Source organism: Polistes dominula, unplaced genomic scaffold (genome assembly GCF_049000335.1).
Source record: "Polistes dominula isolate Pdom_NZ unplaced genomic scaffold, Pdom_raw_medaka contig_80, whole genome shotgun sequence".
NCBI lineage: Eukaryota > Metazoa > Arthropoda > Insecta > Hymenoptera > Vespidae > Polistes > Polistes dominula.
This window is the reverse complement of record NW_028301111.1, coordinates 1392201-1419699: the sequence shown is the minus strand read 5'-3', so window position 1 is coordinate 1419699 and position 27499 is coordinate 1392201. Positions and strand designations below refer to the sequence as shown.

Below are 27499 nucleotides of genomic sequence, written 5' to 3'. Positions count from 1 at the left end.
GAATACGCACGTTTGAATCGTAGATGTTTGGACGTTAGTCTTGAGAATAACACCTTTTTTTTATTATTATTATTATTATTATTAAATATCAGAGAATTTTTTTTTTTTTTACGTTTTTTAAATCTGATTTTTAAGAAGACAAAAAATATTTGTTTAATATTTTAAACTAATTAATGAAATTTGATTTTTAACGTAGAATTATTCATTAGGATGCTTGATTTAAATATTTTTAATCGTATGAAAATCATGTGTTAATAAATTTGTAATATTAATTAATATTAATAAATTTGAAAAATACAATTAAATTAAATAATAACATAACCTATAAAACAATATTGGATTTTTAGTTCCTACGTTTCAATTTTAAATTTTTTAATCGTGTGAATTATATTTTAATAATTATTTAATAATATTAATTTGCAAAATAAAATTAGATTAAATCATAACATAACCTATAAAACAATATTGGATTTTTCATTCCTAATTTTCAATTTTAAATATTCTAATTGTATGTTAATCGCGTTTGTTAATAATCTTTTTATTATATTCATTTGCAAAATAAAATTAAATTAAATAATAACATAACCTGTAAAACAATATTGGATTTTAAGTTCCTACGTTTCAATTTTAAATATTCTAATCGTATGAATTACGTTTGTTAATAATTTTTTAATAATATTAATTTTCTTTTATAAATAAAATTAGATTAAATCATAACATAACCTATAACACGATATTGGATTTCTCATTCCTACGTTTCAATTTTAAATATTCTAATCGTATGAATAATGTTTCAATTATTTTTTAATCATTTTAATATTTGAAAAATGAAATTAGATTTAAATAACACGCGTTTCAGTTTTTCTTTTTTTTTAGAATTTCAAAAATATATATATATTTATATTTATCGAACGAGGTTATTATTTTTCTTATTTTAATATTTAGTATTGCAAAAATGAAGTCGAGTACACTAAACGACATAATTTTTCAAACTTATTTCTCCCTCCCTCACTACCACGCCATTTTTTTCTAGAATGTCAAAAATATATATTTATACTTATAAGTGAGGTTATTTCTTTTTTCTTTTTTTAGTTTCTAGTACTGCAAAAATGAAGTCGAGTACGTTAAACGACAAAATTTTCAAACTTATTTTCCTCCCACCATTTCCCCACCACCGAACAAAGTTTTATACGAACAAATTGTATTCGATAGGTTTTTTTTTCTTCTTTTTCTTCTTCTTCTTCTTCTTCTTCAAGTAAAAATATTTCTAAGTACGTTTGTACGTACCTTCCCGCCCTCCCAACCATTTTATACGAAATATCTCGCGTATTCTTAGAGTTTTGTAGACGGAAGTTCTGACGACTTGACTCAGAAGTGCATTTAAGAATAATAATCATACGTTATTTTTAATACTAAAACTACTAACGTAGTCTTTTTGAATTAAGTAATAAAAAATATAAAAGAAAAAGAAAATTAAATGTAATACAAAATACAGTTAAAAAAATAAAATTACATGAAACACAAAATACAGTAAAAAAATAAAATAAAACTAGAATTACATAAAATACAAAATACAGTAAAAAAAAATAAAATAAAAATAAAATTACATAAAATACAAAATACAGTAAAAAAAAATAAAATAAAAATAAAATTACATAAAACACAAAATACAGTAAAAAAATAAAATAAAACTAAAATTACATAAAATACAAAATACAGTAAAAAAAAATAAAATAAAAATAAAATTACATAAAACACAAAATACAGTAAAAAAAAAAAAAAACCAAAATTAAAATAAAATTAAAAAGAAAAAAAGAAAGTTCAATTTTCTCGTATCTACTTTAGACATAGAAAACAAAAAACAAAATACAGTAAAAAACAAAAAAAAGGAAAAAAATAGTAGTTTTTGAAGGCATAGTAATGTGGAAATACGTAATTGCGTAATTACACGATTACTGCCAAGACGCGGTTTAATGAGGTCTCAATGTAACGATTTTATTGTTGTAATTGTAATTACAGTAATCGTAATCGTAATCGTAATCGTAATCGCATTGGTATGATGACTGTAAATACGACGTAGTATCGTCGTTAGATGGCGGACAAGAAGAAAAATGCCTGGGTCAGGCGAGTTCGTGTCCGTCAGGAAAATGTTCGCGAGCATCAAGGCAACTGGCCAGTTCGAATACAAGATGACGTAAAGTACGATTTTCAAGAATTTCGGCGTCAGGTAATGCCGGATAACATCGAGGTCTTTGTTGACGTCCTCTAAACGAACGATGAAGATGAAGTACCACGTCACAAAAGACGTAACGTACCAATAGTAATCGCAGGAAATCGTCACCGAAGAACTGCAGCACGCTGGTTTCTAAACATAATTATAAAAATCATTTTATATTATGAATAATAGTAATTTAAAAAAAATCATTCAAGTATTAATGATGTATAAGTATTGTTTCAGTTGGATAAGTAGATGTTTCTAAACATAATTATGAAATCATTTCATATTATAATACAACAAAGAATAATAACAATAATATCATAAATATTTTTCAACTCTTATATAAACATAATTATAAATAAATTCAAATAACATCAATACAACAAATAACAATAACAATAAAACAATAATACAGTAAGCATTGTTTGACTTGTATCAACATGACTGGATCGAAGCCAACACCCTGTTTAGTTTTACTACATTCCTTTTATATATCTCTTGATCGTAAAATACAATGAAAAAGAAATAAAACAAACAAGAAGAAATAAATGAAACAAAAAGAAGAAACAAAACAAAAAGATAGACATAATGAAACAAAACAAAAAGAAAACGAAAAATGAAAGAATGAGGAATGAAGAATGAAGGAAAGATTAAAAGATGAAAAATACCATACCACATCGGGAGTTCGTTACGAGCAAGCTGGCCTCGTTGAGGAATCGCTCGATGTAACGCTGGCAACGCTCCCAATGATACATATCGAGGCTCCCGACGTTGCATATAAGGCAAAAGGCGGCAAGAGGGGCATGAAGAAATAGGGTGAACAGGCTACCGCTGTGCCGTAGGTCGCGCAAAGTCGACGGCGTGTCCTGGGGCGACATAAGGACCATCAAAGGTTGCCCGAAATAACGTGGTATCTGTTGGAACACAAAGCTGTTGTCCGAATCGACTACGACGAATAGCGGCTTCCTGGTGAACGGGTAAAGGTCACCGGGATAAAGGCAGTGCGGTTCTTTACCACCCGTCGGCCTTTTTCCGTGTTCAACTTCCCGCTTGCTGCACGTCGACACGCCACCTAGGTCGTACCCCACTGTAAAAGATTGTAATTTTGATCAACATCGTGCTATTCCCATTTATCGTTTAATTTTATTATTGTTGATTAATGCTTAATTATATTTTTTTTTTGTTTTCTATTCGTTTACAGTTTTATTTTAACCTCACTTTTTTTGAATTTGTACTTTTTTTGCCGCGTTAGGGAATACAAATGACGAGAGTCAATTATTTACGATGCGCGCGCATAAAGGTATGAAATTAATTAACAACGTGAAGTTGGTTGATATTCGTTCGATATATATTCGATATATCTTCACCATTATTTAGTATTTTTATAATACACAACACACGTGTGTTTTATGATATGATATTTTTCTAATTCTCTTTTTCAATTTTATTTTAACCTCACTTTTATTGAATTTGTACTTTTTTTGGCGCGCTAGGGAATACAAATGGCGAGAGTCAATTATTTACGATGCGCACGCACAATGACTGAAATTAACAACGTGAAGTCAGTTGATATTCGATATATCTTCCCTCTTATTTCATATTTTTCACACACAACACGTGTGTTTTATTACCGATACAAATAGAAATTATTTATTTATATGTTTTATTTAATTATAATTGATATTTAAATAACTATATATGTGATATTTACAATCATATCTAAGTTTATTTGAATAAAAATTAACTTAAAAGCTTAAAAATGTTAATTCTCAGTATCAGGAAGCTGAAATGGAATACCAATAGGGGGATTCCCAATATTTCGATATCGATTGGCTCGTACCACGAATTCACTATTATCAATACGTGAAAATCTTCATCGCCGTATGACCCTGACACAAATACCTTTATTCTACTTTCTCTCATAGAACATTTTTTTCTTTTTTTTTTTCACGTTCCAACTATAACCATTTTGCTAACTGTTAAACCTAGCAGAATTTTTAAACACGAATCAAAGCCTACGTTTATTTTTTTTCAAAGACAGTTCTTTTATCTCCTTCCTTGACCAAAAGTCAACATCTTTAGCGTTGCCAGATATCTCAGAATATTTTATATTAAAAAAAAAAAAAAATAAAAGAAAAAAATAGTTATAGAAGTAAATTTGAGCAAAAAAAAAACTGAACTAACGGAGCTAAAAAAAAAAAAGAAAAGAAAATAATCGTGTATTTTTTTCGATGCACGAGGTCAGGTCTTATTAGGAAACCATCTAAATGACCTGGATTTGTTATTTCGTTAATCCAGCAGACGGCACGATAAGAGGTCACGGTCGCACGTGCAGCATGCATGCATCTCTCTCTCTCTCTCTCTTACGAAGAGTAGGCAGCAGAGTCCTTGAGATGTCTTCTTCCGATCTGTATGATACTTTCGCGACGAATATACGCTAATTAAAAACAGAGTACAGAGTACTACTAACCCCCCCCCCCCTCCCTCCCTCCGGTGTTGTTCGTCATCGTGATCGAGAAACTAAAGTATAATGAGTTATCCATCCTAGTGTGTACTAACCTAAAAGGTTACAAGTAGATGTTTGGCAGGGACTTTTTTGAAAATTGGCTGGTTATTGAGAACACGATAGTAGTTACTACTTTGTCCAAGTGTGTTTCCTAGATTTAAAGATAGAGTGAAACGACTTGGCTCGTGCTTTCATCGTCAATGAAAACTTTGAGCCAAATGGCGCCAACGTTCTAAAGTTAACGATATTGTTAACTTATTGGGATGACTAAATAAAAGAATTGTTTTGTTCCTATTGATCCTCAGGGTTTTAAATGAACACGTGGTTGATTGTCGTAGTAATAAATAATAAAGGTATTGATGACAAAATTAAAGACTCACTTTCTTCTGGGTGTTTGACGGTCGAAAAGCATCCGTCGGCCGATAAATAGAGCAATAACGCTCCGTTAGCAGGTAATTCCTTGAAACCACTAGCTAGGAACACCTGTACCTGACTATAAGTCGGCTTGTAAAGCAGGTACTTGTGCGGATTGTCGCGCCTAGGTGCGCCATTTTCCGGTCCGGGATAAGGTCCCGGTCTAAAAGGCATCCTACCAGCCGGTGAAGCGTCGTGAAGATGATTAGGATCGTCCCTAGGTTCTCTTTCTAGGGTCTGCAACATCCTGAACATGTCCATAGATAATTCACTGAATTTAACTTGGTCAGCGCAATTACCGACAATTAGTATCTCCTGTAAGGATAGGCACATGGGTGGCGAACGTTCGACAGGTGGCGAGGTCTGTGGCCGAAGCCTATGACTCAGCACGACCGGATCCGTTTCTGAGTGTAAAACTACAGCAGATTCGGCTTTAACGAATGCTTTTATTTCATCCAACACGAGATTCCATTCCAATTGATCGTCCGGTTCATATGTGCTGGTATAATCGGCTATTTGGGCGTCCAATTCTTGAACCAATTCACGTACCAATTTCATACGATTTAATAATAGACAAACTACGATGAATCTTGCGTAATATCGTAATTTTTTAACCATCAAATCGCTTCTGTCCTCTTTCGCGGCACGACTGTAATACGCTCGACCCCTTATAGCAGCGTAAAACGAATAGGCCTCGTGCAAATAACTCGTTTCGCTGGTACGCAAATAATAATGGTAATATAGTTGACCGATCTTGCTTGCTATCTCACCGATTTGCCATCTTTTCAATCCGTATTTCGTGTCCAGTATCGTCCTGAAACAATCAATTATCGATTAACATTTGATCTCACATACCAAATTGTGTATGTATTGGGATTTTTGGCAGGGGCGTGGCATAACAATTCGATCTATCTAATCTAATTTTGAATTTAGCCACCAGATAGCGTATTTAAGTGCTAGAGATCCCACGTGGCGTAGCAATTTAACCTATCTACTCTAATTTTGAATTCAGCCACCAGATAGCTTATTCAAGTGCTAGAGATTCCAATATATATACTTTATTTATTTTTTATTATAAAATGTTGATTTAATATAATTCTAAATTATTTAGTAAATTATAGCAATATACAAAATGGAATACATAAAATAATAATACACGAAAAAATAGAAAATGTAAGGTTAGGTTGGGTCGTATGTAAATCTGAAACAAATGTGAAATAAATACAGCGCCATCTATTAACACAAAATAATACACACAATTAGAATGGAATACATAAAATAATAATACTCGAAAAATATAGAAAAAGTAAGGTTATGTCGTTTGTAAATTGAAATAATTGAATTGTATTACAGCGCTATCTGTTGAAAATTTACAGAACTTTGAGACTTAGATAACCTTTAAATAATAAATCCTTAAAAATTAGTAGTAAAAAACATTTTGTGCACGTAAAATAATTAAAGAAGAAAACTTTTAGGTTTCTTTTACAGGTTTAATATACAGGTAAATAAATTTATAAATTAAAATATAATATAATAATATATACAGGTAAATAAATTTAAAAAAAAATCCTTAAAACTTATAGAACCTTAAAACTAAGATAACCTCAAAATAATACATCCTTAAAAATTAGCAATAAAAAACGTATTGTGCACATAAAATTACTAAAAAAAAAATAAACTTTTGAGATTTCCTAATATATACAGGTAAATAAATGTTTAAATTAAAATATGATATAATAATATATACAGGTAAATCAATTTTTAAGAAACTTTACAATTTACAGAACCTTAAAACTAAGATAACCTCAAAATAATACATCCTTGAAAATTAGCAATAAAACAAATATAGTGCACATAAAATTACTAAAAAAAAGAAACTTTTGAGAATACTTAATATATACAGGTAAATAAATATTAAAAAATCCAATAACACTGTAAAAATAAATTCCTCAAAAATATCGTATCACATGACACCCTTAGACTAATTCATTACTCTTTCGTTTCATTATCTCGTAATTTTATTTTTAAAAATATGTTTAAACAAACATCACATTATTCTGTATAATAAAATGTACAAAGTAATTGTACAAAGAGTTTCGTTTGTTTGTTTTTTTTTTTTTTTTTGTAAATTACGATTCGTGTTATAGGATACCCTGTATTTTGTAAGAAGATTTATCTGTATATCATTTTCTTTTTTTTAATTTTTTTTATTATCATTTTCACCATCTAACTTTCTTTTATCTCGAACGTATCCTCATTTTTCTTTTTTCTTTTTTTTTTTTTTTTTTTTTTTTATATTCACAGATCAAAATGTTTCGTAAACGATAAGAGAAATTATTTCTTATTTTAGACACGCGTCTCTTCTCTTTCATTCTCTTTCGTTCTCTCTTTCATTCTCTCTCTCTCTCTCTCTTTTTCATTTTTTTTTCTATTTTTCTCTCTCTTTTTCTGTTTATCGATCGTGACACGATCTTCTCGCGAGGTAACTTCGATTGCCAGAATATAATATTAGAAATATCAAAGGTACCCGATCGACCGTGTACTCACGAAACTACATGCACCAGCACGTTTTGATAAAACGTTAAACTTCAAAAAGGGATGGAAGGGTCTCACGTTGAATAATAACAAAAAAAAAAAAGATGACAAATAATTGATTATAAAAATATCAAATAAAAATAGATTTTTATACACGTTTGTATATTATTTCGATAAAGTATTTTCAATTTCATTGATCTTCCATTTTATGATTTTTCAAATCAATTCAATTCCAATGAAGTTCTTACGTGAAACTATAAAATAATGAAAACAAATAATTGATTATAAAAATAGAAAATACAAATTGAATGTATACATTTGTTTGTCTCTTTTCAATGAAAAGTATTACTGTTTCATGATTTTCAAATCACTCTGATTCTAATGAAGTTTTCACTTAAATAAAATGAAGTATTTTATTCCAATGAAGTTCTTAGTTAAAAAAAAATGAAGTATTTTATTCCAATGAAGTTCTTACTTGAGCAAAAAATGAAGTATTTTATTTCAATGAAGTTCTCATTTTAAAAACAAAAACAGAATACAAATAATTGATAATAAAAATCTAAAATAAAAATAGATTTACATAGATTTGTCTCTTTTCAACGAAGTATTTCCATTTCATGATTTTTAAATCATCTCAGCTTCCAATGAAGTTCAAACTTCAAAAAAAAAGAAAACATAATACAAATAATTAATAATAAAAGTAAAATAAAATATACATTTGTCTCTTTTTAATGACGTATTTTCTATTCCAAATCTAACCTCAATTCTAAAGAAAATTTTACTTACAAAAAAAATGAAGTTTTTTATTTCAATGAAGTAATTCCGTTTAATGATTTTCAAATCATCTCAGCTTCCAATGAAGTTCACATTTACAAAAAAAAAACCAGAATACACATAATTGGTTATAAAAATGAAATAAAATATACATTTGTCTCTTTTTAATGACGTATTTCCTATTCCAAATCTAACCTCAATTCTAAAGAAAATTTTACTTACAAAAAAAATGAAGTATTTAATTTCAATAAAGTATTTTTGTTTAAAAAATCTCAACAATACAAAATCACCCTGCTTCCAATGAGAAGTTCACACTTCAAAAAACAAAAATGAAAACAAATAATTGATTTTATAACAATCTAAAATAAAAATAGATTTACATAAAGATTTGTCTCTTTTCAATAACTTCTTTCCCTTTCATTCTTCTTTCATTTTACAATTTTTCAAATTTCACCCCTATTCCAATGAAGTTCTTACTTAAACAAAAAAAAAAAAAACAAAAAAACAAAGAAACCAAACAATTGATAATAAAAATAACATAAAAAATACATTAGTCTTATATTAATGATACATCATTTACTTTTTCAAATCTAACCTCAATTCTAAATAAATTTATATAATATCAAAAAAAAAATAAAAATGAATTAGAGAAAATATTTCCGTTAAAAAGGGGCAAGAAAAAGGGGGAGAGAAGCAAAAAGGACAGCTGCCAATGTTGATCCACGAGTATTTCTATTCACATGGCATTGTTTCATCAATCTTTTTTTTTTTTTTTTGGTTTCTTTTTTCTCATTTATCTTCCTCCCACCACCACTTCCATATCCAACATCATACATTCACAAATATAACCATAAACTAATAAATTTACAATTAATATTAAATAATTATAATAATCATTAGATCATTAAAACAATTATTTCATTCGAAGAAAATTGTTGTTGTTTTTTTTTTTTAAATATTTAATGAATTTTTATTTAAATAAATTTAACATTAAAAATGAAACATTGATGAAAGATCGATCACGTGGCAGACTAACTTCTACAACCACACACACACACACACATCTATATATAAATTTAACAGGTTTGTGAACAGTAAAAGTTTCAGTTTTGCAAACAATTGACAGTAGTTTCATTTTGAAATTATTTGAAATATCCAAAATAAGATTGAAATACAATTTTAAGGGTAGTCAGATTATCATATTTTAATTATTATACCTGTAATTAATTTAACAGGTATAATAATTACAAAAATTTAAGGTTATATTGAAATAAAATTCAAAATAATTGACTTCAAGATTCCAATGTGCATTTGGATGAAACATTCATGCCATTTTGCATCATTCTAAAAATGTAATTCATTCATCACAAAGCATTTACGTTCACAAACGTGTTAAAAATAATTATATACACTTAAAATAAGACATTATTGGATTGATAATGAAAATAAGGAAACAGCTTTGATATAAGGTGAGTAAGCAAGCAACACGTTAAACAATTCTAAGAACTAACGTAAAAGTGGTTTCCTTGCGTAGGATGATTGGTAGAACCGATTAAAAAGATAAAGGGGGGGGGCAAAAAAAAGAACAGACACACACACACACACACACACGCAAGAAGACAAAAAAAAGAAGAACAAGAAGAAGAAAAGAAAAGAGTACCTCGTGGCGCAGAGATACAATCGATCGAATGCAGAAAAGGGTAACTTAATGTCATTTTTTTTTTTTGGGTTGTTTTGTTTAACATAATTTAACAATCAAATATAAAGGATTAAACAATGAACATAAAACAAAAAGCAGAAGAAATAGAATAGAGGATGATGAATAGATAAAAAAAAAAAAAGAAATAAGATAAAAGATAAATTAATATAAATAAGATAAGTCATGAAAATTCACCTATGTTGTTGCTGGAATTTCCAAAGCTTGGTGTAGATGTCGAAGGTGCGACCAAAGTATCCTTGCCATTGTTTATGACCGTATTGTGGCAAATCACGTAGACCGTTGAACAATTGCTTACTTTTTTCTAACAAATGACAAAACTCAAGGACGACTTTGCGCTCGTGGTCGTCCATACCAGCCATCATGACCATCTTTTCGACGATAGATCGCGGTCACACTGGCTGGATGACAGGACAGACACAGATAGAGACAGATTAAGAATGTGTGTGTGTGTAGAAGAGAGAGAGAGAGAGAGAGAGACAATTTCTTTTTTGCCACGGTCGCGGTGACCCGCGTGATGGCGCCTGCCGATTTTCTCCGCCACCCTTTTTACACGACGGCTACTATTCTACCTACAAGCTCTGCGACCAATCAATAATACCCTATGACCACCCTGCATCAGAGGGCGCATCTGACGAAGTCACTTCGCCACCACCACCACCACCACCACCACCAACCACCACCACCACTACCCACAATCATCAGTCACCCTATCATACAACGATGCCATCTATGAACAACTTCTAACTGTTTTACTTTAACAACCCCCCTTTCATAATGTTACTTACTTTACTCCATTGATAAAATCTTTCACAGATTATCCGACTGTTGGTTTTTTGGGCTCTATTTAATAATCTAAAAGCATTTAATTTTGAAATAGTAACAGCTGATTGACATGGTTTTGAACATTTGCCGATAACATCCAGTTTGTATTGTTTTGAGTTTCATACAAAACATTTTTTGTTACGCTGTTGAAAATTTCAGATTTTATGATAACTAAACAACATTTGCGGCAAGTTTGAATTTTTTGGTTTTAATTGGAAATAAAGTGCAGCTGAAGCTCATGGTATGCTTGTAGAAGTTTACGGTGATGATGTTCTAACTGACAAGTCATGTAGAGAATGGTTGGGACACTTCAAAAGTGATGATTTCAGCGTTGAAGATAGACCTGGCTCGGGACAGCCAACAAAATTCGTAGATGATGAAGTACAGGCATTACTCGATGAAGATCCGAGTCTAACGCAAGACGGGTTTGTACTTACGTTGGGGGTGACCCAAAAAGCAGTGTCTGTACGTTTCAAATCTATGGGCATTACGAGAAAACGGTAGGAATATAAGAACAGACGTGACAAAGTTATTCTTGCATCATAATGCTCGGCCTCACGTCGCAAAAGTTGTTAACAAATATTTAGAAACGATCAAATGGGATATCATACCCCACCTGCTGTATTCTCCGGACATTGCTCCTTCTAACTACTGACTGTTTCGACGAATGCAACACGATTTGGCAGGTCACCACTTCACTTCTTTCGAAGAAATTGAAAATTGGCTTCCAAGATAGGATTTGAACAGTGTTCCCGTTCCTGAGTGCGACCCCATCCATTCGCGGTCTTCGTAGCCCATTTCTTTAAGATCCCGAAATAATATTGTCCTCTCATCATAGTCTGGGTCTACCCAGTGGTCTTTTCCCGTTCAGTACACCGACCAGTATTTTATGCACCGTTCGATCCTCCCCCATGCTCGCCACGTGACCAGTCCATCTTAATCGGCGTGATTTTACGACGATAATAATGTCCGGTTTGTTGTACAGTCGGTGTACTTCTACGTTATGGGGTTTTCTCCATTCGCCCGTTTCCTCATCGCGTTTTGCACCCGAAGATTTTACGAACAACTTTATTTTCGAAAATTCTCAATTTCTTTTCATCCCGTAACGTAAGTGACCACGTTTGGCTACCTTAAAGGACAACCGATAGGATGATTGTCCTGTATTGGGATCTCTGGCAGGGGCGTGGCGTAGCAATTCGACTTATCTGCTCTAATTTTAAATGTAGCCACCAGATAGCGTATACAAGTGCTACTGATCCCAAGGGATCTCTGGCAGGGGCGTGGCGTAGCAATTTGACCTATCTACTCTAATTTTGAATTTAGCTACCAGATAGCGTATTCAAGTGTTAGGGATCCCAATATCCTGATTTTGAAGCGCTCAGACAGCAACTGCGAGCTGAGTAATTTATTGACATTGCCTAAATTGATTATTTTCTTAAGTTCTTCGTTAATTTCGTTCGTCTGGCTTATGATCGATCCTAAATACCTAAAGTTGTTAACCCCGTTCAAAAATTTGATTCCGGATAACCAATGTTCCAGTATTGGGCACATTCTGAAATCTCTCGGTGACCATATATTTGGTTTTTTCCAAAGTGGAAGTGGAATAATTGGATTGAGATGATTTCAATGTTACAGTTTTCAGTTGATACAAGAAAATTTATTCGAATATACTTATACCCAAATGATCTCGTAAATCTCAGCGTCCATTTTAAATATTTACTTGAAGTTTTCAATACGAAAAAATAATTAAATAATTTCGTAGAGAAAAACTGTACTGCTCATCAGTTTTACTTTTTTTTTTAATTACTATTCTATTCAAATACAAATATTTCTATTGATCCATCGTTGAAGACAATTGATTGATGAATAATAGTTACAGAATTTTTTTTTTTTCAAAATCTTGGTCGCCTTAAATACGAGGAGGTTTTTTTTTAAATAACATTTTATTACATATTTCTTTTTTTATTTTTTTGTTTGTTATAATTGATTTACGAAAATAAAAACAAATTTTATCATAAGTATTCTGTATCCGAATAAAGAAACCGAAAAATTTTTATGAGTTCAAAATTCCCGCCAAATTTTACTGAATGTAACAGAAACAATTTAAAAAAACCTTGAAATTATATGAATTATTAATAAAAAACAATTATTAGATTGTTCGGAAAAGTAATTTCGTTTTTCTTTTGTAGAAATGAAGACAATTTTTGTTTTGAGGTTAAACCTAAAGCTATGAAGTGGGTATAAACAATTAAATTTGATAAACCTAACCTCTCATCGATCTCACGTGTTATTATTTGCCAATTTGCATCAACTAATGCTTTTATTGTGTCAGGAAAAAACGAAATTATTTTCAGAACAACCCAATATATATTTTAGTATCATTTTACCCTTTGAATTATTTGAATCATCACCGAATTTAGGTTATGAAGATGTTTTAATCCAGTGATTCCCAAAATGCGCGTTACCGCCACCTGATGGATGCTGCAGCAATTCAGGGGGAACGGTAAAAACATTAATACATTTATTGCTATCAAAATTTAAATAAAATTAATTTCCAGAGGGCGCTGAGTAATATTTTTTCTGGAAAGGTTGTGGTAAAACAAAAAAATTTAGGAACCACTGGTTTAATCGATTTATGATTGTTCAAAATAAAAATAAAAATATGATAAATATAAATAATTAATTGTTCAAAAAATTTGTAAAACACTCGTACGATATTTAACGTTAAATTCTCTCAATAATTAATTAATAATATGATCACAATTTTATATATATATATTATTGACTTGTTATTTTCACATAACCTATAAAAGTTATGCTTATACAGCGATTCGAAAATATATCGATCGTTTTAATTTATTTTATTTAAAAAAAGAGGAAATTGTAATAAAAAAAAAATAAAAAACAAAACAAAAAAGATATATAAATTGAATAAATTAATTAAATTAAATAAATTAAATAAATTAAATAAATTGAATAAATAAAAATTAGAACAGTGAGAAGTAGAAGGGGAGAAGGAAAGGGGATTTTAGAATGAAATAAAAAACAAACGAAAAAAATAAAAAATAAAAAGAAGTGATATATATATATATATATATATATATAAAAATAAAAATAAAAAAGTATAAACAAAATTGTTCTCAAACAAATTAAAAATACAAATGTATAAAAGAGATAGATGATGAAGAAAGAAAGACACAACACACAGAAAAACAGACAACCACTCGAGGATATTTTTTTTTTGTTTTTTTTTTTTTTTTTTATGGTTTTTCTTAGACATTTTATCAGAATTTATTATCTCGTGTAAACGTTTATAATAATAATTATAATTTACAATTACGATGATCGATGATAAATACAAATAGAACAACATAATTCGGTAGGAGGAGGAGGGGACGAAGAAAAGGGTGGTGTGTTGTAGTTGTTGGTTTGTTTTTTCGTAGAGAGAGGGGGAATTGGAGTAAGAGAAGAGGGGGGAGGGAAATTTTTATGACAAACAGGGGGGGAGTTGTTAAAAGGTGGAGGGGATGGATATTTAGTGTGGGCACAAGGGGGCGAGCCATTTTGGAAGCGACGCTGGTTTGCTGCTAGCTTCTCGATGCCAAGCGGACAACTTATTAATATTATTATTATTATTATTATTATTATTATTATTATAGTTATTATTATTACTATTATTATTATTATTAATATTATTAATATTATTATTATTAATTATTTTTTTGTCCTTTTTTTATTATTTTTTTTTCCATTTTTAATAATATCATTTTTTGGTTTGCAATAATTTTTAATTATCCCGTTTAAAATTGATCATTTTTAATATTAATAATAATCATTTATATATCCAACACACACACACACACAACGGCTGTGTTTTTATCATCGAAATTTCGGGATGAAACCTGTTTTTTTTTCTTCATTTTTTTTCTTTTATGCCATTACCGCGTTTTTTCTACTACTCGACACACAACATGGCGGACAATTTGCGGTGTCTTTTTATTTCTTTCTCGACTCTATTTTATTTCGATAATGATGACGATAATAATAATAATATATATAATATGTCTGTTTGTTTTTTTTTTTATCTTCTCCATTTTGGTTTCATTTTATTTTCTTTTGTTTTTGTTTTTGTTCTTTTCGTCGTTTGGAACAACACATCTCGTCGACACATTTTGTATTCGTTTAATTTCGTTTATCCCCGTAATTTCATTACACGTGATTGGTTTATATACGGTGGGCGTGTTCAAAGAGAATGGTGGTGGTGGTGGTGGTGGGGATAGGATGTTTTCGATACGTTTATCTTACATTTAGCAGCATTTTATTTTATGTACGTATATGTGTGTGTTTATACGTGAGTATAGAGTGTCTTAAGTGTGTGTGAGTGATTGTTTATGTGTCCTGAAGAAAATGTGACGAAAAAGAAGGGTAGTTTGGAAAATTGATGGGGGAAGAAATAGGAACAAAAAAAGAAACCAATAGAAATTATGCGCAAAATTTACTCGAACGTTTATACTCGCTGATAAAAATGTTAAATGAATGATGGATGAGGAGTGGGGGGAGGATGAGGAGTGGGGGAAGGACAAGAGTTGCAGTACGTCATACGACACACAAAAAAATCATTTTAAAGACACTTCTGTTTTTTTTTTTTTTAAATATAAACATAATATTAGAAAGAGAAAAAGAAAGAGAGAGAGAGAGTAGGCAATTGTCACGTATTGGTAAATAATTTTTTTTTATGTTTTATATAAACAAAACAAAAAATAAGAAAAAAATAAGAAGAAATAGAAAGACAAAAAATAATTTTTATTTTTATTTTTAAACAAATATCGTACACGAGAACACGATGACAAATTAGATAAGAAATAACAAAAAAATTTTTTAAAAAGTAATTAAAAGCAATGGCGTCAATACAAAATGGCGGATTGGTGAGCAAAAGATTCTTTCGTAATTTTAATTGTGAAATAAAATAGGACACAAGGATGTAATATTATTTAAGGATAAGATTGTTAGAGAAAGAGAGAGATATATATATGTACATACATATATATATATACACATATATATATATCAGTGGGACAAAAATGGAAGGAGAGAAGTATAGCGTAATTTAAAAAAAAACTGTCAGAAAATTTTTCTTTCGTAGACCTTGCTGTACGAATTTCAAGGACAAATTCGTAATTTGTTTTTTAAATAATCCCTCATTAAAATTCTTTTTTTCCTTTTTTTTTTTTCTTATGGTGTTGTTTAAATAATCAATTCTGCTCAGCTGGTCAAGATAATAATAAATTATTAACAATTTTTTTGTTTTTCTTTCCTCTTACACACATTCCATTCTCTCTTTCTCTTCAAACTCATTTTTTCTCACATTTACGCATCTGGAACACAGCCAAACCCACAGAAAACACCAACATACTTATGAACACACATACACCCACGCGTACCTGCTGCAGCAGCAGACTTTCAAACATCAATTTTACGATCAATTGAAACTTTCCTCTCTTCCCCCTCCAACCCCCATTTTCCCATTACTATTCCATCATATTTGGTTTAATTAGATTTCGTTTTATTCTTGTCGTATATTCTTTTGTTTTTGTTTGTTTTTTTTATTTTCATTTTTGGATCGTTGCAAACAATAAGAAGAGACACCAGAGAGAAGAAAGAAGAAGAACAACAACACATAGAAAATATATGGTAAAAATTACGATTATGGTTTTTAATATTTACCAATAATTATTGTGTTGGTAATTGTTGTTTGTAATAATTATTTTTTGTATAATTATTTTTCTTATTTTTTATCTTAAATTTCTTTCTTTTAATTTTCAATCGATTTAACGTTTGTTTTCATGTTAGATGGTATTATTACACACTCATATATATATATACACACACACACCTTTCGCAATTATTATTTTACGAAAACGAGCGTTAATTAAAGAAAAACACGCACGTTTATTACATATGTACATATATATATATATATATTTAATAAAAAAAAAAAAAACACACGTTTATGATTTATAATCACCGAACATAGTAGCTTTGTATACATACTGTATATTATATACTGTATACGATTAGATTTTCATTTGTTTTCTTTTCATCCGCCATATTGAATGTAGAAACAACGAACGATGTTCTTTTTTTCTCGATTCTCTTTCTCTTTTCTTTTGTTTTTCAAATTTATTATCAATCTTTGATATATTTCGTACGATTTTATATATATATATAATAAATAAATAATAATAGCCAATTAGTAGCACAATTGAAATATTTCAACGTGTGAAATTGAATGTTTAATTATTATTATTAATATTATTATTATTATTATTGTTGCAAAAAGTATACTCAACTTTCTATGATCTTTTTTTTCAGATGTGTTTTGTTTTATTTTTTTTAGGTTGTGTTTTTGTTATAGCCATTTTTTATTTTTATTTTTTTTTATTTTTTTTTTTAAAACACATTTTTATGTAATATTAAACTTATCATCATCATCATCATCATCATAATTATAATTATAATCCTAATCATCCCCTCCTACCGATTAGAGAACCGAATTTAGTAATTTATTATAATAAACTTTACAATTTGTTAATATTACGTATAATTTTTTAATTATTTTTTTTTTATTATTATTATTATTATTCACGTGAAAAACGATTATCAATGCGATCTAATATTGATGTACAATCATTGTAATAAATGATACAATAATCATTTATCGAATTATTATAATTGGTTTCATACGAAGCTCGACGTGTTATAACCTCCAAAGATTTTTAATTTTTATTTTTCTCCTAAATAATTTTTTTTTTTTTTTAATTTTTTCTTAAAGATAAAAGGAGCAGCAAGTTTTAATTGAAATGAAAAAAAAAAAAAATTGTTTTTTTTTTTTTTTTTGACAAAATTCATACGCGTGTCTTCTTGTTTTTTTCTTTGTTTCAATTTTTTTTTTCCAATTGAAACGAAGAAATTGTTTTCAACAAATTCATATTACGCGTCTTCTATCTCTCTTTCTCATTCTATCATCTTTTTCTATCATTTTGTGGTTTTTATTTTTGTGAGCAATTAGATAGAATTAAAATTCCTACGCATTAAATACTTTTTTTTTTAATTCAAAACTTTTTCTCATTCAGGGCCGTATAATAATACATATATGTGTGTATATATATATAATGTATTTATTATATATAACGTGTTTAAATTATGGCATTGGTGAGGGGAGGGGGTTAATCAAAGAAAGGGTGCGAGATGAAAGATAAAAAATTACCTGAACACCATAATCAATATCCACAAACATCCTCCACCCCATAATAATTATTTGCGAAATAATAATGGTGGTGGTAGTAGTCGAATGTTGCTTGCAAATTAATTGAATATTTTACAATTATTTATAATGTATAAATAATAGGATGGTTTTTTGTTTATAGAATTTTTTTTTAGCTTTTTTTTTTTTTTTAGCATTTTTCAGCATTCAGAATGTGTTTTTGGAACACATTTTCCTTCTTTATCAATTATTTATTTCATTTATTTATTTAACAAAGTGGATATAAAGAAAAAAATAGGATTTTTAGGAAGAAGAAGATGGGTTAGGGGAAAAAAAAGGAAAATAATTGGAAAGAAACAAAAAAAAAAAAAAGGAAGATAAAATGAATGATTGTATTCTCCTTTCTTGCACAAACCCCCCACCCTTACCCCCACCCTCGGTGCAACTTTCCCCCCTCTACCTAACCTCCCAATCCACCCACACTTTTATTTAACGCAAGCTTTCTGTTGATTTCTACGAAGATAATGAAGGGAAGGGGGTTGTCCTCCCCCATACGACACAATTCAAAGCAAAGATGTGTGTGTGTGTGTGTGTGTGTGTATGTTGTGTGATTTATTTTATTCTTTCTATCTTTCTCTCATTTTTTGTTTCTATCAATTTTCATCCATTTTCTTTCTTTCTTTCTCTCTCTGTCTTTCTTTTGTAAATTTTGTTGTAAATCTCGAATAGAAAGGTTCGTTAATAAATTATTTTGTTAAATTTCTTTTTTTGTATATTTTTTTTTTTTACTTTTAAGCATTTTTTTCCTTCTCTTGTTATTTATAACGACGACGACACAATTCAATTATAGCGCACTACTAATAAAAGTTTTTTGGTTTTGTTTGTTTTTTTTATAACAACGATCATTCGTTAATTATTATCAATTCGTTAATTGGCTTTGCAATTTTTAATTTGTTTTTTTTTTTTTTTTTTTTTTTAATATTTAAACGTTCGCTTTTGAAGAAGAAGAAGAAGACAAAAAAAAAACAAGTGCGAGTATAATTTTATCGCGAGCAACACGTTCGAGTATTTTATAATTTATTTATCATATTGTTTATTAAATATATAGTTTGAATTTCTTTTTTTTTTTTTATTAATTATTAATGAGTGACAGAAACACACCGAGTGCGAATTAATGAATGAAAAAAATAATAATAATAACAATGATATACACACACATATATGTATATGTGTGTGAAGAGGTTATGTTTGTTTGTTTTTTAAACAAGGAAAGAAGATTTGATGAAAAAGGGGATGGGTGATGATAAAAGGAATTAATTGTAAAAAAAAAAAATGATATTTCAATTAAACGTGTTAAATATTACACGTAATTACAAAATATATTAAAAAGATATGATGGTAGTAGTGTGATGTGATATATGGTATGGTGTGTATGTGTTTGTTAAATCAAGTCACACCAATGATGTTCGTTTGGAACTTAATAACTTAATGTATTTGTTTCGATTTTTTTTTTTACTCTCCTTTCTCCTCCTGCATTCTTCCCTTCGTATAATAATAATAATAATTAATTAATAATAATAATAATAATAATAATAATAATAATAATTAATAATAATAATAATTAATAATAATAATAATAATATTCGTACTTGCTAGACAATGTGAAATTTAATTTAATGACAATTCGATTAATTAATGCTGTTTTGTTTTTGTTTTTTTTTTTTTAAATATTATTCAAAATTGTTTTTTTTTATTTTTGTATTTTTTATTTGAATCAATTCGCATTCTTTTTTCGTTCGTTTGCTTCGAACATTCATTTTCGCGCTCTTCTTTTCTTATTTTCATTGTTAGATTTTTTAATTGTTTTGTTTTGTTTTTTTTTTTTAATTTATTTGTAACATTATAATTGTTTAGTAATAATTCTGATAAATAGATAGAAGAAGAAGAAGGGTAAACGAACAGATTTGGGAATAATGAAAGTAATGATTGGTGGTTAATGGTGATGGTATTAATATAATAGCAATGATGATTGGTTGGATTTTGGGTGGTGGTGGTGGTGGTAATGGTGGATGAGTGGGGTGGTGTCTCATAATTATAATTATAACCTTTTTTTTTCTTTTTCAGCATTCCATGTCTCGTCACGTGAAATTTTACAAACGTTTTTTCTTTTTAATTTCTTTCATTGTTTTTTTGTTACATTCATTTTGTTCTTTTTTTTGTTTTGTTTTGTTTTATAATCTCATTTCTTCTTCCTTCTTCAAACACACACCTAACCCCACATTTACACACAAAGAGAGACTGATATAACACAAAGAATTTACAAAACTTGTTAAAGGCTCTCTTTTTCTTGTTTGTTTGTTTGTTTTTCTTTCTTTCTTTTTAAAAGTTACTTTAAAACTGACTCACGTATTGAATTATATTTTTGGTTTTTTAGTCTCCGCCATTTTGTTTAACCTCCCCAACAACTCACAAGACTCTTTTTCTCTTTCTCTCAATTTTTTCTCTTACACAAAACACACATACATACATACATACATACACGTATATTCATACATTCATACATGCACACATATTCATACATTCATACACTCACACAAATGGTATTTGATTCAGAAATTAGAAAACCTGTTTTACTTTTAATTTCTTACTCTCAAGTTTGTTCTTTCTTTCATTCATTCATTCATTCATTCATTTTTTCAAAATGAAAATTTTAAAGATACACACACACACATATACACACAGACACAACACAGATTCAGACACAGATGCAGACACAGATGCATACACGTGTTATGAAAGAAGATGAGACAAGATTTGTGAAGAAAATCCTTTTTCTTTTTTTCATCATTCTTTCTCTTCTTCTTTCTTTCTTTTATAACTCATCCCCTCTCTTTCTCTTTCTCTATTAATTATATTATTTTTATCATTATTATTATTAAATATATTTAATTGTTACTGTCTCATATTACAATCTTATTTAAATTATTCATTATTCGAACGATTTGAATAATTTCTTCTTCATTAATTTTCCATACGAATGAACATTACGAAGATGCGTAGTTTGTTGACTGGTTGGTTGGTTGCTGATTTGATTAGTTTATTAAAAATAAGAGAGAGTTTGTTTAATTTTTTTCTTTTTTGTTTTGTTTTGGAGACTTTAGAGTGTTAGAGATGAAAGAAAAAGAGAAAAAAGAAAAAAAAGGGATTCAACTTGACTCTCGACCATTTTCTATTCGTCGTAAATACACACAGTTACAAATTACAAATTACAAATTACAAATTACAATGCAATGAGAATAACATGCTTTTCTATAACTCTTTCTTTCTCTATCTTCTCTTTCTTATTCATAATCACATTTTTTTCATTCACATTCATTCACATTCATTCACATTCATTCACATTTATTCATATTCCATTCATTTTTATTATTCATTCATTTTCATTCATATTTATTCATTCATTCATACATACATTCAATTGATTTGTGTTCTTGTTCGGTTTGTTGTTGCACGCTTGTCAGCCATGTTTCTTTTTTTGTTCAGTTTTAATTCTTGACCAATCCTCATTATTATTATTATTATTATTATTATTATTATTATTTTGTTTATTTATTTTCTTTCTTCTTCTCCTTTCTTTTTTTATCTTCTCTTTCTCTCTCTCTCACACACACATTCTCTTTTTCTTTAATTATTTTTTCCTTTTTTAATAATCTAACCAACAACAGAACAATTTCATTGTTCATGTGAAAAGTAGTAATAATAATAATAATAATAATAAAATAAGAATTGGGAAAGATTTAAAAGATCAAAAGAGAGAGAGAGAGAGAGAGAGAGAGAGGCAACGTACGATATTTATTTTGTTTTGTTTTTTTAATGAGGTTATTATTTAATATATAGGGTGTGTGTATTTTGTTTCTTTCTCACACAACTTGTAAAATTCCCCATCCTCTATTACACAACTTCCAATATGGCGAGTTTTGAAAGAAAAAAAAAAGAAAAAAGAAACTGTTGCATACAAAAGTTGCACAATTGTATTATTTGAAAAAAAAAGAGGTACTACCACCCATGAACATTTATTGTAATGCATTTTATTTATTTACTTATTTAATTTTATTTCATTAATTTGTTTATAAATAGAAACGTTACTTTGATTCACGTAGGAATCATCACACGTTTATTGTAATGCATTTTTATTTATCATATTTTTATTATTAATTTTCAATTTTTAATTTGTTTTACAGATAAAAACGTTTCGTAGATTCTGATAGGGAAATCATCGCAAATGTTTTGTTTTATTTCTAATCAAAACAACATCTAATTATTACAATGTTCATTTTGTATTTTATATCAAAAAGTTTGAACGAATATTCGAATTATGAATTAAAAAAAAAAGAAAAAGAGTATTATTATTATTATTATTATTATTAGTATTATTATTATATGATATATGTTTTTTTTTTTTAAAGGTTCCTTTAAATCTAATTAACAAACGAGTAATTTTACCTTTTTTTTTTTATATCATATACATATATATATTCTATCGAGTATATATAATATATAAATATATATATTTATATATTTATATATATTAAGCGTGTGATTAAGATTGAATTTCTCCAAACTTCTTGTGATATTATTACAATACGCGAAAGAACAAGAAAGAAATAAAAAAAAAAAGAGATAAACAAAAAATATGTCGGAGAAATATAATACAAAGTGAAATTACTCGTTGACCAATTAGTTTTATAGGAGGGGGAGGAAGTGTGCTGATGCTAATGAATAAAAGTCCAGAATTATTTTTTATTTTTCTTCTTCTTCTTCTTCTTCTTTCTTCTTATTTTTTCTTTTTTCAACTCATAACTCGATCATTCAAATTTTACTACTAAAAAACATTGTTTCGAAATTATTTTTTTCTATTTAAAACGAACAAAATGTTTTTTTTTTTTTGAACAAACCCTCCCCACCCCTACCCCAACTCCCTCTATCTCGAATCTTCGAAACGTTTTTTTCTATATAACCTATAAAAAAAAGAGAGAGAGAGAGATAGATTTAAAAAAAAAAAAAAAAAAGAAAAATTTTCAATTCACTATCGTACGCATGTGTAATTACCCTCCCCCTCCTTCTTCTTTTTTTTTGTAATTCATGCAACTTTCGTATACAAAAATTTTCTTGTTGTTGATCGAACAAACGCACACGCACAATTTTGTTGTATTATTTTGATTGAAAAAAAAAAAAAAAAAAAAAAGAATATTTAATAGAAATATCCACCCAACCTCTCACCCACACACAACACACATAATACACAACCAGGTTTTGCTTGAAACCACCCCCACACACACACACACACTCAGACGATAAACACACACACCTCTATTATTATTATTATTATTAATTATATGTAATATATTAATTAATATTTCGCATGATCGACGAAAGGACAAACATGGCCGAGAGAATACGCAATTATCTTCTTCTCTTTTCTTTTGTTTTCTTTTTCTTTCTATCGATTTTATTTTTTTAAACGATTTTTGTTTGTATTTTGTTTTTTTTTTTCATCGGTGATTGGTTAGTTGGTTGATTGGTTGGTTTTGGTGGTGTAGAAGAAGAGAGGCTGCTTGCTTTTTTTTTAATACGTTCGAGGTGTTGGTTGTTCTTGATTTTTGTTTGTTTTTTTTTGTTTTAATATATATATATGTATAATATTAATATATATATATATATATATTGAGCCGAGTGTTGGTAGTAGTGGTGGTATTATAATAACTGTGACGACGGCATCGGCTAACATCATATTTAATTATATGATGTACGGATGTGTTGTTGTTTATAGTTGTTGTTGGTTGTTATTTTTGGCGGGAACATTGTTTAGAGACAAGGAAAAGGATTATTTTGTATTTTTAGTTATCAAGAGATAGGAGGTAGGAGAAGGTACGAGGAGGAGGAGGAGAAGAGGGGGAAGAAAGAAACAAAAGAAAATGATATTTCGAAGAGTTTCACATTTCTTTTCTTTTTTTTTTTTACTTAATTTGTTTCGTTGGAAGGTGGTATGACAACAACAACAAAAAAAACCATATGGGGGACAAAAGGAGAAGAGGAATAATAAAAATGGGTGTACAGTAAGAAGAAGATATATATATATATACGAAATAAGTTTTAAAGTAGTGTTGTAGGTGGTGGGGGGAGTGAGAAGGATAATGGGCTAAAGGAAAATGGTGACCCGGTGGATAGGAGAGGGGATAATAGAAGAAACAAACATTTGTGAAGAAGAAGAAGAAGAAGAAGAAGGAAACGCGAGAAGAGAGGATTTAAAAAAGAAAAAAAGAACACAGGTGTGAATGAATGGTGGTAAGTTGGTGTGGTGGTGGTGGTGGTGGTGGTGGTAAGTTGGTTGGGGATGGATGGAAATATAATGGGGTGGTGTGGTGGTGGTGTGAGCACTTTTTTGTTGTTTTTTGTTTTCTTTGTTTGTTTTTTTTCTTTTTTCTTTTTTGTTTAAAGGGACGGGGGAGACGATAGGAGAGTAGGATGTTCTTATTAGATTAGAAAGGACTTAAGCTTAGGAAGGTTAGTTGTCGCCGCCCTCCTGTGGTTCGTCCCCGTCGCCCTGCGTGTCACTGGTCCATAAAGTGAGGTTGTCACGCAGCAGCTGCATGATCAGCGTGGAGTCTTTGTAACTGTCCTCGTTTAATGTGTCCAGTTCCGCGATCGCATCGTCAAACGCCTAAAAATAAATATATATATATATATCAATGATTTATTTATATATTATTTTATTATGTATATATATAGTTATGTATACAATGTGATAGAACAATTCAAATCAATCTGTTAGAATTCATTTATTTATATCTTATCCGTGCAAGATATATTTCATTTTGATTTAATTTGGTAATTAATATTATTATTATTATTATTATTATTATTATTATTATTATTATTATTATTTAGTTTTCTAGCGACTTTTTAGATGATTGGTTAATAGTGAGTACAGCTTTTTTTGCGGGGTGGAGGTGGCATAAACAAGTTTTATTATTATTATTATTATTTGTTATTTTGAAATTATTAGTTTCAGGTAATATGATTGATATTCCAATTAAATAATAGCAGGATTAGGCTTTAAAGTGAGGTTATAATATCTAATTTGATTTGTATTTAATATATAAAAATATGTTAGATAAGAAGTAATATATTGGAAATAATATAATTTGTGAATAAAAATGTAATCTAAGCTAGATTATTTATTTTTATTTATTTATTTATTTATTTATTTTTCTAGTAACTTTTTAGATGAGTGGTTAATGGTGGTACAGTTTGTTTTTGGGGTGGGGATAGATAAATAAGATGGTATTATTGGTTATTTTGAAATTGTTGGATTTAAAATATCAGAAAATATGTTAATATAATTATTCAAATTAAATAATACCAAGATTGTACTTTAAAGTTAGGTTATAATATATCAAACATTATTTGTATTTGATAAAAATATGTTAGATAAGAAATAATATAATAAAAATATTTTATATTGGAAATAATGTAATATATAACTAGATTAATATTGTATTATTATTTTTCTAGTAACTTTTTAGATTACTAGTTAATAATAGTAGTTTTTTAAAGTAGGGGTGGATAAATAAGTTAGTTACTTTTATCTTAAAATTACTCTCAGAAAATATGTTAATATAATTGTTCAAATTGAATAATACCAAGATTATACTTTAAAGTTAGGTTATAATATATCAAACATGATTTAAATTTGATAAAAGTATATTAAAAATAAGAAATAATATAATAAAAATATTTTATATTGAAAATAATGTAATATATAACTAGATTAATATTGTATTATTATTTTTCTAGTAACTTTTTAGATTAGTAGTTAATAATAGTAGTTTTTTGAGGTGGGAGTAGATAAATAAATTAGTTATTGTTATCTTAAAATTGTTACTCTCAAAAAATATATATTAATATAACTATTCAAATAAAATAATAATCAAACTTGACTTATATTTGACAAATATGTTAAATAAAACTGAAAAAACTAGTATAAATTATAATTGGATCAAACAAAAGCACACTCACAAATATTATTATTACTATTATTTTACTGGTAAGATGTGTTTTATGTGTATAATCGATCAGCCACATAAACAAAACAAAAAAAGAAATAAAAATCCAATTCAAATTGAAAAACAACACACTAAAAATGATTTCTTGTTACCCCTGACCTGTTTGGCCAAGTGACAGGCCCTAGCGGGGGAATTGATAATTTCATAATAAAAAACGGAGAAGTTGAGGGCAAGGCCAAGCCTGATCGGATGTGTAGGTTGCATTTTTGCTTTTGCTATATCGAACGCCTCTTGATATGCCTTCTGTGAATCATCGACTACCGCTGCAATGTAAATCACAGATAATAGAGACTATTGATCATCATCATCATCATTATTCACGATTTCTTTCACCTCATTCTCGTTGTTAATATACGTGTTATCATTTAAAACAAGGAGGAATACAAATAATTGGAACGTGAGAGAAAACTAATGACAAAATCAGAAATTACAAGGTGTGTATGCACAGCACATGCCAATGTTAAAAACATAACCAATAAAACAATTGCAAGGACAACAATATTTTCTTCTTGTATGAATCATCGACACCACCACCACCTCCATCATTATAATCACTGCACCACCACCACCATCATCATCATCATCAGTCGCTTATTTGATAAGGTTCCTGTAAATTTAAATAAATATATGATTAAGTGTTATTGTTTATACCTGTTTGGCCAGCTGACAGGCCTTATCTGGTGAATTGAGGATCTCGTAATAGAAGACCGAGAAATTTAGAGCTAGACCTAGCCTGATCGGATGGGTGGGCTGCATCTTTGACTTGCTGATATCAAATGCTTCCTGGTACGCCTTCTGGCTATCATCTACCACAGCTGTATATGTTTGTGAATGACAATCAAGATATTGGATTTGTTAGATTATTAATAATTGTGTATACATTATTTTTAAACAAAAAGCATTATATTATATTGTATAACAATTTAAGCGCACACTATCATGCTAAATCAAATTTATCGTCAACTACTACACTACTCTTTGGTATATATATATGTATACAAATCTTAAATTTATTCTTTTGGTAAAATTTAAAGTTTATTGTGGGGGGGGGGGTATTGATTTTGTTTTTTTTTAACTCTTTGTGGTATAGGATTGTAGATAAAATGTTGCATAGAAATTT

At 28.7% G+C, this 27499-nt stretch overlaps 2 protein-coding genes across 8 annotated transcripts in view; both read right to left on the bottom strand.

Moving 5' to 3' along the window:
* Positions 1 to 1969: 1969 nt before the first annotated feature.
* On the bottom strand, positions 1970 to 10731 carry LOC107071799 (protein SCAI). Its single transcript, XM_015331113.2, has 4 exons — positions 10342 to 10731; positions 5105 to 5952; positions 2892 to 3305; positions 1970 to 2365 (listed from the first exon to the last, which is right to left on the bottom strand). Exons 1-4 carry the CDS (start codon positions 10533 to 10535, stop codon positions 2121 to 2123), a joined length of 1701 nt encoding a protein of 566 aa, XP_015186599.1. The 5' UTR covers positions 10536 to 10731; the 3' UTR covers positions 1970 to 2120.
* Positions 10732 to 21624: 10893 nt separating this feature from the next.
* 14-3-3zeta (tyrosine 3-monooxygenase/tryptophan 5-monooxygenase activation protein zeta) overlaps positions 21625 to 27499 on the bottom strand; it is a 60664-nt gene continuing 54789 nt past the window's right edge. For 6 of the 7 annotated variants that reach the window (XM_015331063.2, XM_015331061.2, XM_015331067.2 and 3 more), the window contains 2 exons: positions 27031 to 27194; positions 21625 to 24974 (listed from right to left, as the gene is read on the bottom strand). In XM_015331063.2, the coding sequence (XP_015186549.1) occupies positions 24819 to 24974; positions 27031 to 27194 (320 nt within the window). In that variant the 3' untranslated portion in view covers positions 21625 to 24818. Of the gene's footprint in view, positions 24975 to 26478; positions 26643 to 27030; positions 27195 to 27499 lie in introns of all 7 variants that reach the window. The other variant, XM_089176772.1, reaches the window with a different exon arrangement.

What these genes read in the sequence shown, in the direction of transcription:
- LOC107071799 (XM_015331113.2), bottom strand. Translation starts at nt 10,535, where the DNA reads ATGGTCATGATGGCTGGTATGGACGACCACGAGCGCAAAGTCGTCCTT. An exon ending in AAATTCCAGCAACAACATAG is followed by an intron (nt 5,953 to 10,341) that starts GTGAATTTTCAT and finishes TGATTGTTTCAG; the next exon opens with GACGATACTGGACACGAAAT. An exon ending in CGTCAAACACCCAGAAGAAA is followed by an intron (nt 3,306 to 5,104) that starts GTGAGTCTTTAA and finishes AATCTTTTACAG; the next exon opens with TGGGGTACGACCTAGGTGGC.